The sequence below is a fragment of the Pundamilia nyererei genome, unplaced genomic scaffold, assembly GCF_000239375.1.
Source record: "Pundamilia nyererei isolate P.nyererei 1_Seehausen unplaced genomic scaffold, PunNye1.0 scaffold00004, whole genome shotgun sequence".
Taxonomy (NCBI): Eukaryota; Metazoa; Chordata; class Actinopteri; order Cichliformes; family Cichlidae; genus Pundamilia; species Pundamilia nyererei.
In genome coordinates, this window is record NW_005187405.1 from 298554 (window position 1) to 310990 (window position 12437).

Consider the following 12437-nt stretch of genomic DNA (forward strand, 5'->3'; position numbering starts at 1 on the left):
AAGTTACACATTGAACAAAGGGGGATGTACACAAGTCAGGACGTCAGGACTGTGACGTATGAGAGTTTTAAATGTCACTTCTTTTAATAAGAAACTCATGCTCATGACTTTTTCCTGAATTTCCCCACAACAATCATCTGTTTCTTTAACAATCTTTCTTAGTGCAAAGAATTGTAATAAATTCAGCCAAAAAGAAATGAATAAAGAAAAAACATACCTGCGATGGCTGTCATCGAGGACCTCAAGGACCTGCTGGTAAGCACGGCGTGTTGTTGACTGGATGTACGACAGGAGCCCAGCAGCTGTAAACAGGTTGATGTTTGCATCCTCGGGGGAACAGAGGGGAGGACACAAACGGACTGGGGGGGCAGAAGGGGAAGGGGTTACACTGGCAGGGAGATAGGTGGGGAGAAACATTAAAAGAAAGAAGACATTTTTATAAATCAACCAAGAGTGAAAGAAAGCTTTACATTGGAAAGGCAGCGGTGGGGAAGCAGCGTTTCAAACGTGGCTGTGGTCGTACCTTACATCGCCTCTGCTGATCTGACTGCTGTGACGGCCGGATACGTTCTCACTCGTGCTGCGCTCCCTTCGAGGCCGACCATGAAAGCTGGCCTGTTGTTAAATACAAATTTGAAATAACATTAAGCTCAGTTTGCAGCAACGCATGATTGCTGATTGATGAACCACACTTAGTTCAGCCAAACTGACTGGAAAAATGATTTTTGGCCACCTGATTGACGTTTTTCCTACAGAAGAATGTGCGATTGTTAATGACTTCACCAATTACCAATGCATTATTTTTCTATTGTGTCTTAAGAACCACAAACCATACTCCATGGAGAAATCAAAATGGGAAGAAGTGCAGCATAGCACAAAGACAGTCCTTAAAGCTAAAAAATAAATAAATAATCACGTTCAGTTTTCATTGCGTCTCATAAATCCCACGACTCCAGGCAGTTTTTGTAAGCAAGGACCAGTATGTTGGGATAAAAAATGTCAGCAACACCTTCAAGACCACCATCAAGGAATATCTAAACTGATAGTACTAATAAAGTAGAAATAATGCTGTGGGGGGGTGGGGGGGATCTTTCACTTTAGATGTGTAATATATGGTACTGCAACCATGTCCATTTGCATAAACATTTCCCTAAAGTTGGGATTTGCAGGACTATTTGACTAGACAACTACTCTTTGCTATTATCACACGTACTAGTAGTATAATCTAAATTGTTTTAAATTTTGATTGAAGCCAAATGCAGGTAAATTGCTATGCAGCCACCTGCCATCAGATGGCGCATCGTTGTTGAGAAAGGCCATAAATCTGCTCATCTCGGCCTGATCTCTTTGTTAACACTATTACTGTTTTTTTAAAGGCAAAAGAATGAGATTGCTGATACAAGCAGTGAAATTGTGCCTTCTCCAAAAGGTCAGTGGGCACTTCCTTAGCAATAGAATGAGGAGTTCAGTCATTTGGGAGGGGCTCAGAGTAGAGCCGCTGCTCCTCCACATCAAAAGCATCCAGCTGAGGAGGACGCCTCCTGGGTAAGGTGCTCTGCTGGTCATTTCCTAATGGGAGGAGGCCCTGGGGTAGAACCAGGACCTGCTGTACAGACTATATTTAATCACCTGGCCTGGGAGGGGGGTGGCTGGATTATTTGTTGTTTTGTTATTTTAGATTTTAACTTTTATTAAAATTCATGACAACCACTGTCATGAATTTTTGAACAGCGTGCATCATTCATAATGGTCGACAAAATGCACCACATTTTTCTGTTTAACTCATTGGTTTTTCTGCTGTTAATTTGTCACATTTTAATAATACGTGAACTTACTTTTGTAGTAATGCATTTGTATATTATATTTAACATAGGTTTAAGTGTTTTTCCTTCTTCGTAGTCTGGAGTGTAACATGTAACGTTGATAATGCACGATGCGAGGTGCCGTACAATTAAGCAGCATGATTCATAAATCCATCCATCCACCCATTTGCTTCCACTTATCCTTTTCAGGGTCGCGGGGGGCGCTGGAGCCTATCCCAGCTGTCATAGGGCGAAAGGCGGGGTACACCCTGGACAGGTCGCCAGTCTGTCGCAGGGCTAACACACAGGGACAGACAACCATTCACACTCACTCGCACATTCACACATGCAAACTCCACACAGAAAGACCCCAGCCTGGTGGTGGAATTGAACTCAGGACCACCTTGCTGTGCGGCAACAGTGCTAACCACCGTGCCACCATGCTGATTCATAAATCAAGAATGGGATTTATGATTTAAAACTCTTTTGTTTAGAGTTTTAGACCTTATACAGTTCTCAAATATAACTTGATATCTGAGTTTTAGACGAGTCAGTTAATCACATTTTTATCCCCTGTTCATTTGACTAAGAAATTAGTTACCAGGACTATCCCTACGCTATAAATAGTGTGCAAACATGTTTATGTGCAGTCTTCCAAAATCCCAATTGCATTAGTCAAATGCTGATTGACTGACAAGTGGGCTGGAACAGGGAAGGGAGCAGCAATGGAGTTCACTAGGAATGGGAGGATTGTGAGGAAAAAAATTAAAAATTAAAAAAAAAAAAAAAAAATCACAGACCAAAAGATAGCGCATGAGAAGTACAGACAGTGGGTGCAGTGAATACTTTACATTGTTTAACACTCAGTACCACTTCAGCTCTTTGTAGATTATAACTTCACTCTTCTCAGCAGCTGACTGACATACCAACAACAGCACAAGCAAAAGTAGCCCGCAGACCGGTTGTACAACATATTTTGTACAGTGCCTCAATCGACAATAGACACTCTCTGCAAGTAGACAAGCCAATGGAGTGCCAGCATAGTCCCAATGCACTAACACGGCTGAACCATAATTTCAGCATAGGGCAAATATAGTATACCACTACATTATGGATCCACTTAAAATTTTGAATATAACGAGAGAAGAAAATTCAATATTCTGAGAAGGAAGCTGAGATTACTCTGAAAGAAAACGTACCGCTTGGCTGGGATTGCGCTGCGAGTTGACAGTTTGGTCTGTTTCAAGCGAATCCAGAGGCTGCTCGGTAAGCGTGAGGACACGTGGAGGGGCCTTCATGTTCAGGAGGTCCACAGGAGGAATGGACTGAATCAGATCCAAGTCTCTTGGACATACAAATCGAGGATCCCCTTCATCCCCTACAGAAAAATTGGCCATGAAATTTTTATACAGCATATACATGTTTTAAACATAATACCTCAAACATGACTGCCAACTGTCATCCTCACCTGCAACAACAATCCTCTCAGGAACCTGCATCAGAGCTGTGTGAGTGGGCAAAGGCTGCTGAAGTGGTATGGATCCCGCTTGGCTCTCTGGGGCCACTTTGAGGGTCTCTGGGATTCGCATGCGCTGGCTGATGCCCTCTGTATACTCCAGCTCAAAATGGATGCGATTCATCTCAGCCACCTCTGCAGAGGGGGTAGTGAAAGTTGCCCCACTCATCCAGCTGATAACCCACAAAATGGGAAACAAATGAAACGCACATACAGATACTAACCAAACAAAGTGTGGGTGTGACTGCAGCTAAGAGTTCAAAAATATAAGCTCAACTTAATGCCCCATTTTAAATAACACATCAAGGCTCATATCTTGCCTGACTTTTTTATTACATGCCAATTTACAATACACATGCTGCAGTTAACCCTGAATTTAGCCAATTAGCTCAGTAGCAAATGGTGCTACCTAAACTTTAAACACGATCATTAGCCCGTGCAAAAAGCATCTGCTCCAGACGGTGTAAGGTAGTGGGTTTAGGTCCAAGCTAATGAGTACACTACGAGAAATAGCATTTCATGTTACGTCGTTACATAACAGCGACATGAGGTGAAGCTGTTGCTGGCACGTCGCTTCAATGTCACTGAGTGAAAATCCACATAAGACGCCATGTCTAGCTTGTATGTTAGCAATCTAGCTTGTCGCTATGCTTGAAAAGCGTTAACAGACGACGCTATCGGTTTTAGCTTATTAAACGCTGCGCTGTAAGCCGCTGACTGTCTGCACTGACATGCTGGTTAGCCAGAGGTCTGTCCTGTCAATACTCACCGTTATGGTTTTACCACCTGGGTTTAAACTGACATGCGCCAACACGCTGTTCGGGCTGTCATACAAATAGCATCAGGGGCTCCTCAAAGGACCAACCGAGACGGACTCAGCGAAAGCTCTCAACGCTTCTAGTTAGTGTGGGTGTAGCTGTTAACGCTACCCCGCGTGACCGCCGGGGCGGTTACTATGAAGTGCACCGAGAGCCGCAGGAGTTGGTGAAAACCAATGGACATTTAAAATTAGCAGTTTAACCTGCTTTATTTACGTAAGTTGGTCGTCTCTTATTTATTTTTATTGTCACATAAGTTAATTTGTCTGAACTGCAAAAATAAAATGTATTTCAAATAAAAGTAGCCAACGTCACGGGAAAAAAAGAAAACAGGGTGGTCAGGGTGACCACATCCCAACAAAGTGTGTGGGGTAAATAGTCTGTGTGGGTCACACTAGGGCCGATTAAGATGCGGGACTTTGCTTCAATGTCTGGGTTAAAAATGCACCAACCGGCCAGTTGTTACTGGGGTGTTTTGGTGGCTAGATGGTTTACTTCGAGTGCAGGTTTAAAGTCTGATGGAAATGAAACTTGCATTTTAATGAAGCTGGACCTTTTGTATTGTAGATAGATATTGTAGATTGTCAGCAGTTTCTGGATGATATCTTTAGGTATGATGTCTATGTATGACAGCTCGTGCATAAAGGTTTAATTAAATAAATAAAAGCAAAACAAAATATAAACATTCATCCATTCAAAAGATATTACTCAGTCTTGTTAATATGTGTGTTGTCGTCTTTGTCCACACTATCCACTGTGCTCAAATTTATACTATTATATCTTCATCACAGAGACAAACACAAAGATTTACTCCCACATAACACTTGTCTGCATATGGTTAATTTGATTTGCCCTAATTTGAATTTCCAGTTCCTCTGCTATCAATCATACGCAGAAAACACACACAATCATTTCCACAAAATGTAATTTAAACTTATTTCAGCTTTAAATTGAATTGAACTTGTTCATTTTCTATTTTTGTATGTAATGAATCCTCAGTGGTGTTCTAATGCTGTCTGGCAGCTTGTATGGTATTATGTGAGAGATATATATGGGACTTTGGTTAGATCTGAACGTAGGTAAAACCATTTTCCAAGAGATCACGTGTTTTTTTTTAATTAAAATTGTGAATGTAGTTTTATCTTATTTTAATTTTTTCCGTGTACCGTGTTAAGAAAAAAAACTTGAAAGGTTTGAAGAAGCGTGTCTCTGAAGCATGGAGAAATACAACTCCCACAATTCCAACGAATTTAAGAAAAAAACGCGCATGCGTTCTCGATCTGGGCCATTATTTTGTCCTCCTCAAGCTTCAATTGAACAACGGGCTAAGCGCTCCTTGAAATGAATTAATTATTAATTCACGGAAAGAGCTATTTTTCTCCTCTATTTCGGACCACCGACACTCATGGAGTCTCTCGGTCAGTAGCTCGGCTGCTCAGTCCTCCGTTTTACCCGGAGGCCGAAAACAGTGCGCGGAGTGACAGCCCCGTTAAAGCCTGCAGACTGGGTGTTTATCTAGTTGGCTAGCCAGCCTAGCTAGCTTCCTAGACAGATACGAGGGGAGAAAAAACCCGAAAGGACAATTTATTGACTTTTGAAAGACAGGACTGTGGCCGTCCCTGTCCCGTCCAACCAGCCGAGGGGATGGCACACCTTCGAGACATGCAGAACCAGGTAGAGAAATGATCTTTTCTTCAACTGTCACCTCCCTGCTTCTTATCCAAGACCAGCCGAACCCCCATGGCTTTTCAGGCTTTCCATGAATAACCCGGGTGGTGGGCTAGGCCATAAAAGCAAGTGTTAATATGCACAGATGTGAATTTATGTATATATAATGTTCTTGTCGGTGTCACAGTCAGGTGTACAATTGACTGCCATCAACAAATGACAAATATGTAATAATAATCTCTGATCTTGTATGAGTGTGTAATGACATTTTTTTTTTTTCAGAGTTGGGCGTTTAGAGTTAAGTCTTTATTAAGATAATATTTTTTGCACTTAGTGACTTCTTTGAAGGCGTTTTTGTTCGCAAATCATTGCTCATTTCCTGCTGTTATGGAGAGACAAAACCACTGAACTTTCAGGAGTCACACTTCTTAAATTACATCCTGGCACAAAGCTCGATCTAGAGTCTAGTTAATTATATAGGGATGTGATTGAATAGATGGGCACTGACATAGATAAGAAGGTTAATTATAAATCATATTTTATATTTGGGCAGCGCATGCAAACACTATAATATGGAGATAAGGGACAACTGTGAACATGGCTTCTGTGTTGAGACTCGCCCACTCATAAGCACACACATTAAACTACAGGGGGTTGTCACTGTGGTATATACTCTGTACTTAAATCCCTCTTTTGCTCTCACTGGGCCAGAATACTCGGTTGGACCCTGAGGAGTACTTCACCAAGCAGGAGCGGATCGGCAAGGGTTCGTTTGGAGAGGTCTACAAAGGCATCAACAACCGCACAAAGGAGGTGGTGGCCATTAAAATTATAGACCTGGAGGAGGCAGAGGACGAGATAGAAGACATTCAGCAGGAGATCACGGTGCTGAGCCAGTGCGACAGTCCTTATGTTACAAAGTATTATGGCTCATATCTGAAGGTGAGATAATGTAAATACTGAAGTGACACTTGCCCAGATGCTTAAATATACAAACACATACAGTGGTTTGTTCCTTCAATTGTTTCCTCCTCCCACAGGGAACAAAGCTGTGGATTATCATGGAGTATTTAGGTGGAGGATCTGCTCTGGATCTAGTAAGTAGATTTCTATTTTTATGCAGCTTACAAAGTTTTAGACAACTCCTCCAATAGTACACTTTTCGTACTCGAGAGGGAAAACTAATCCTTTTGTCGCACTGTCACCATCCTAGCTCCGTCCAGGACCTCTTGAAGAAACTTACATTGCTACTATACTGAGGGAAATACTAAAGGGGCTGGAGTATCTGCACTCTGAAAGGAAGATTCACAGAGATATCAAAGGTAATGAGCACTCACTTCGATCTTTACCGTGTTCGGTCCTTTTAAAACAAACTCTGGTTCATTTTCCTCCTTGGTGCTATTTGTTTGTGCAGATGTGAACCCAGTTATCACACTCGGGCACAGACCAAAACAGCCACACAGAGACCCTTTGGAAGAGGTTGTCTTGGTGCAGTTCTAAATGAACTCCAGAATAGTTTATTTATGATGTGAATATGTTCCTGGTAGTTGACCCAAACAAACTACCAGGCTACATGTTTGAGATTTAAAAAAAAAAAAAAAAAATTCCTGTAGGCACGTATGCTTTGTTTTCAGAGATACAGCAAGGTACTAGAGATGTGCAAAGGTCTGTATGGGCTAGCAGCTATCCGTGAAATGAAAGTAAATTCTGTGTATTCTCTAATAGTCCAGGACACAGCACCTTCTTTCTATATTTACACATCTGTCCAGTGAGCGGACTGAACATCCTGACGTGTTTTTTTTTTTCTCTTTGTGAAAAGATACCAAATCATAGGGAAGAACTCAAAGTTTACAAACTCACCAACTATACCAGAGAAAACAAACTATAGGTGTGAACTCACCCAAAGAGTCTCATAGGTGTCAGCTAACAGCTAACATAGTTGTCAAGTTCTGCGCTGGTACAAACTCGGGTATAATTCAGAGCTGTTTTGTAGTGTACGCTGTTGTGAGTACAAGACTCAATGCTGTGATCCAACGTTTTATGTCAACAACTGAACGCTGTGATAGAGAGCTGCTGCACAGCCGGCCTTAACCAGATGCTGCAGAGAAGAAGTGCACACACTGAAATATGCCAACGAGCTGTGTACATTTTTAACACCATCTGTGAGCTTGAAATCTCACAACATGCTGCGTGTGCGAATTGTATACACTTTTACATATTTTTGTGTGTGGGGCCTTTTCTGCTCTGTTCTTTCCTTGTTATGAAAGAATGTAACACTTTGTAATTAAGTAATCGCACAAATAAGGAGTTTAAAACTTTGGTGTATTACTCGGTGGGGTGGATTTATTCTCCGTATTATTTGTGTTCTTGTGCTCCTTTTATCTACAGTTGCTTGTGAAATTAAATGCAGCACTCCAGTCTCCAAAATCCAAAATTAATTCTTATGATTTTGGATTTCAAAAGTGAGAGTTGGCCTGAATAAGCTGTAACAACATTGTTACTCATTATCTCAGATGTTCTGGCCTCATCTTATTTTTAGCACGGTATATTAACCAGACTGCTGTAACAGATACAAAAAGCAGACCCAGATACTTTAGGTTGTATTTTAACGGTCTGTCTTTTCTGCCTTTCTCCCAGCTGCCAATGTGCTCTTGTCAGAGCAGGGTGATGTGAAGCTGGCAGATTTTGGGGTGGCGGGGCAGCTGACAGACACTCAGATCAAGAGGAACACATTTGTCGGCACGCCTTTCTGGATGGCCCCGGAGGTCATTAAGCAGTCAGCCTACGACTTTAAGGTGAGACAAACGTTTGTGAACAAGCTGTGTGTACACTGAGAGCATGAAGAGACATCATTTTGTTGTTAACCAACGGGAACTGAATTTTGATGCCTTAAACAGCTCTTTATGTCTTTACCCACTCAGGCTGATATCTGGTCTCTGGGAATCACCGCCATTGAGTTGGCCAAAGGGGAACCCCCCAACTCTGATCTACACCCCATGAGAGTCCTCTTCCTAATCCCCAAAAACACTCCACCCACATTGGAAGGCCCTTACAGCAAACCCTTTAAAGAATTTGTAGAGGCTTGTCTAAATAAAGACCCCCGTTTTGTGAGTAAAACACCAACATACATGAGTATCATACATCTGGTAATAACTGCTGCACTGAGAGAAACTGAACATGAATTCTTTATCCTACCAAGTATTTTGGATTAGCATGTCTGGTCCTTAATAGGAATTAGAGATTGTTCTGATTGTTTCTCAAATATTCCAACATGATCCAAAGTGCGCTCTTGAAAGGCGCCAAAACCTTTCCAAGTAATTTGACACTAAAGCTTGCTTTAGCATATGTTTGTAGACAACAGCACTCCAACTTGTATGGGCTGAGTGATATTACCCTTGGTTGTACATTTTTATGCTCCTCATGTTTTTATTCACTACAATATAAAGCACCTTGAGGCAACAGTTGTTGTGATTTGACGCTGTATAAATGGAATTGAATCGAACTGAATTTCTTCTCTGCACAGAGACCAACAGCCAAAGAGCTTCTGAAACACAAGTTTATCACACGTTACACCAAGAAGACAGCTTATCTGACAGAGCTGATTGACCGCTACCGCCGCTGGAAATCAGAGGGACACGGGGAGGAGTCCAGCTCTGACGACTCGGACATGTTAGTCTCAAGAACATCACACTTATTTGCATTAACAATCAGGGTGTATCTGTCAGGGGTATGTTTACTCGTCCTTTCAATCTTCTTCCTCTTTCTGTCCCCGCTTCTTTCAGGGATGCTGATGGTGATGTAGATCAGTGTCCCATGTGGACCTTCCCCACAGTCAGGCCCACTTCTATGAACAAGTTACAGAAGGGCTACACGCACACAGATTCAGAGGTAAGGCAGAATGAGCAGAGACGGAAACACCAGGTCGAATCTTTTTTCCTTTCTTCTTACGCTCTGTTTTCTCTTTGCAGTCAGGAGATTCTGTGAAAAGGCAACCAAAGTCACAGTGCTTGTCTGCTTTGGTAACACCCACCTTCAGAGAGGTAGGCCATACTGCTGCTTTTTATACAATCTCCGATTCATTTAGATAAAATGTAGTAGTCGGAATATTTGCTTGACAATTGAAAGGTCACTAGGGTCCAAAAAGAAGGGCATCCAATGTAAGACTGCCAAATCAAACACGCAGCATTACCTAGTGTGGCGACCCCTTGTGGCAATTAAGCAGCCGACAGCAGCGTTTAGATTCATTTAGACTGGGCGTCGGCAACCTTCAGCATCAAGAGGCATTTTAGCTCCTGCTAGCAAACAGTTGGATAAAAAAAAGAAGCACACGTGGGTAACGGGGCACAGACAGGTGGATGAAATTGGGAGAGGATAAATCAATATATATATATAGTAATTGTAACCTGTGACTAACGCGAGCCACAGGTTGCTGACCTCTGATTTAGACAAAGGGCCAACATCATGACACCGTGAACCTCTGCCTTGTTTTTTACCATTAACAGATAAGAGTGAAGTGGGTCTTGTTATGATATTAATAAAAAGCTTGCCCCCACATAACCTGTTTCATTATATTTACTCTAAACAGAAGGAAGGTTTTTTTTGTTTTTTTAAGTTTCTCACTGCACGGCATACTAAATCGTTCCTGTTTGATTTTTCCTTGACCACCAGTTGAAGGAGAAGCGGCGGGCAAGTGGCGGCGGAGTAGGAGCCATTGAGGAACTGGAGAATGCCTTCAACCTGGCAGAGGAGTCCTGTCCGGGCATCTCTGACCGTCTCGTTACACATGTGATGGAGAGAGTGTGCAGGTGATGTACCGCCGTCTCAGCCGGGCTGTTTAATATTAAACAGCAAATACACACTTATCTTATTCTGACCTGCTGCTTCATGTCGTTCTTTTAGGTTTTCTTTAAATGGCAACACCACCCCGTCTTCGCGGTGAAAGCCTCGCTGGATGTAACGTCACCCTTCGACCCTTTTTCAGTCCCCCCCCCCAAATCCACACAGCTTCTCAGATAAGGACCACAGACGAATCCCCACCCACCTCCATCCCCTCATACCTGTACACCCTTCCAAGTCCAGCCCCTGAAGAGATCTTTTAATTAGTTATAATTAAATATTTTTACAGTTTTTCTTTATGAGCGGAGAGTATTTAAGACAAAAAAGCCATGACAGTTAGAGCGTTGTGTATCCATGTTAGTGGAAAAAAAAACAACTATAATAAATTCTATGAAAAATGTTCCATTATCTTTGCTGTCATGTGTCATTAATTTAACTACTGGCTCGTGTTTCTTTTTTATAGAGGACCTATAATACTTTCCTTTATTTTCTCTCATGTATATGCTGTTACATGCTTGATGCTCAGATTACACTTGGCCAAAGTTTAAGTTTACTGCTTAAAAAGGAACACTTAGTCCTCGCAGTATAACACCAACTCACTGCAGGAGTATCAACCTGGCCAGGCTGGAACCTCAAGCCACTGTGAATTCATTTTGTGTGCTTTTAGAAATGAAAATGATAGCGTGATGCTGAGCTTCTGGGCAGTATTTGAGTATTTGGCTGCTTCACCAGCATAAAGTCCAACAGTGGCTCTGGGGATTTCATCCCTGTACTATTCTGTGTTATACTGGGATCATTAAAGGTTACCTTCATTGTTTTGAGCAGTGTAATTACATCAGTGAGCTAAAAAGAGCCCAGACTTAAGACTGCTATCAGTTTCAGACGTTTTTTTCCTACTCTTGATTCTGTATGGTGCATTGCGATATCCTTATTATGGTCTTTTCAGGTACATACATTTAGCTGTCAGCACAGAAGCCCCACCCATGTGCCATACAAGCCTGTGTATGAGAACGATATTGAGAGGAAAGCTGGTTTTAGGGGAGGGTGAAGGAAACGAAGAGGTTGTTTCAGAGAGAACAATGAACTAAAAGGGTACAAATACAAGATGGTTGAGGATTATTTGTAACAATGATTTCCAAAGATATTGGAATAATGGTCTAAGATGAAAGTATGGACCTAGAAACATAATATGTTAATTTTAAATACAGTGCAAAAGTCTTAAGTCACCCCTCTTTTCTTTATATTTTGCTCCCAAGGAGCCAGACTTTTGTAATTTCAAAAGTGCTATTGAGCAGTAGTTCTCAAGGACGTCTTTCAAAAACATATTTTGGACCTTGGCTGCTTTTTCAGTCCAGTCCTTGCACCTGTTCATTGCCAGTGGAACGTTTTCTTTTTTTTTTTTTAACGACCAGCACCAATGAACCATTCAAGGGCTGCATTTCAACCAGCAGCGATGGGATTGTGTCATAAATGATGGAATTATAAACCAGGAAAAGTCCGATTTTGTTCCAACATGTAACCCTATCTAAAAAGCATAAAGAAGAATAAAGGTACATATTACATTTCATCTTTCAGACCTGCTAGAACTGTTTTTGCCTTATTGTGTTAATAAAAATGTGTTGTACCTTTTTCTAGTTTTCCTAGAAAACCATGAAGAAATGAGGGGTGGCTCAAGACTTCTGCCAAGTATCAGTATCAGCTTTAACCTAGCCTATACAGGGAGTGCAGAATTATTAGGCAACTTCCTTTCCTTTGGCAAAATGGGTCAAAAGAAGGACTTGACAGGCTCAGAAAAGT

General features: G+C 41.7%; 2 protein-coding genes across 3 annotated transcripts in view; one reads left to right on the plus strand and one right to left on the minus strand.

Moving 5' to 3' along the window:
- The window catches only part of LOC102211151 (mitochondrial fission factor homolog A-like), a 7625-nt gene extending 3293 nt beyond the window's left edge, over positions 1-4332 (minus strand). The window contains exons 1-5 of the mRNA XM_005721519.2: positions 4088-4332; positions 3271-3491; positions 3002-3180; positions 524-615; positions 218-388 (exon numbers count right to left, since the gene is read on the minus strand). Of these exons, the coding sequence (XP_005721576.1) occupies positions 218-388; positions 524-615; positions 3002-3180; positions 3271-3487 (659 nt within the window). The 5' untranslated portion in view covers positions 3488-3491; positions 4088-4332. The remainder of the gene's footprint in view (positions 1-217; positions 389-523; positions 616-3001; positions 3181-3270; positions 3492-4087) is intronic.
- stk25b (serine/threonine kinase 25b) lies at positions 4290-11048 on the plus strand. 2 transcript variants are annotated; one of them, XM_005720983.1, is made up of 11 exons: positions 4290-4352; positions 6516-6746; positions 6845-6901; positions 7018-7126; positions 8442-8599; positions 8726-8911; positions 9328-9473; positions 9587-9692; positions 9773-9844; positions 10473-10609; positions 10704-11048. In XM_005720983.1, the coding sequence occupies exons 3-11, from the start codon at positions 6866-6868 to the stop codon at positions 10741-10743; spliced, it is 990 nt and encodes a 329-aa protein (XP_005721040.1). In that variant the 5' UTR covers positions 4290-4352; positions 6516-6746; positions 6845-6865; the 3' UTR covers positions 10744-11048. The 2 variants fall into 2 exon arrangements, with proteins under 2 accessions (XP_005721040.1, XP_005721038.1); XM_005720981.1 differs by lacking the exon at positions 4290-4352 and adding an exon at positions 5405-5810.
- The last annotated feature ends 1389 nt before the right edge of the window (positions 11049-12437 follow it).

What these genes read in the sequence shown, in the direction of transcription:
- stk25b (XM_005720981.1), top strand. Translation starts at nt 5,781, where the DNA reads ATGGCACACCTTCGAGACATGCAGAACCAG. An exon ending in TAACACCCACCTTCAGAGAG is followed by an intron (nt 9,845 to 10,472) that starts GTAGGCCATACT and finishes CTTGACCACCAG; the next exon opens with TTGAAGGAGAAGCGGCGGGC. An exon ending in GTGATGGAGAGAGTGTGCAG is followed by an intron (nt 10,610 to 10,703) that starts GTGATGTACCGC and finishes TCGTTCTTTTAG; the next exon opens with GTTTTCTTTAAATGGCAACA.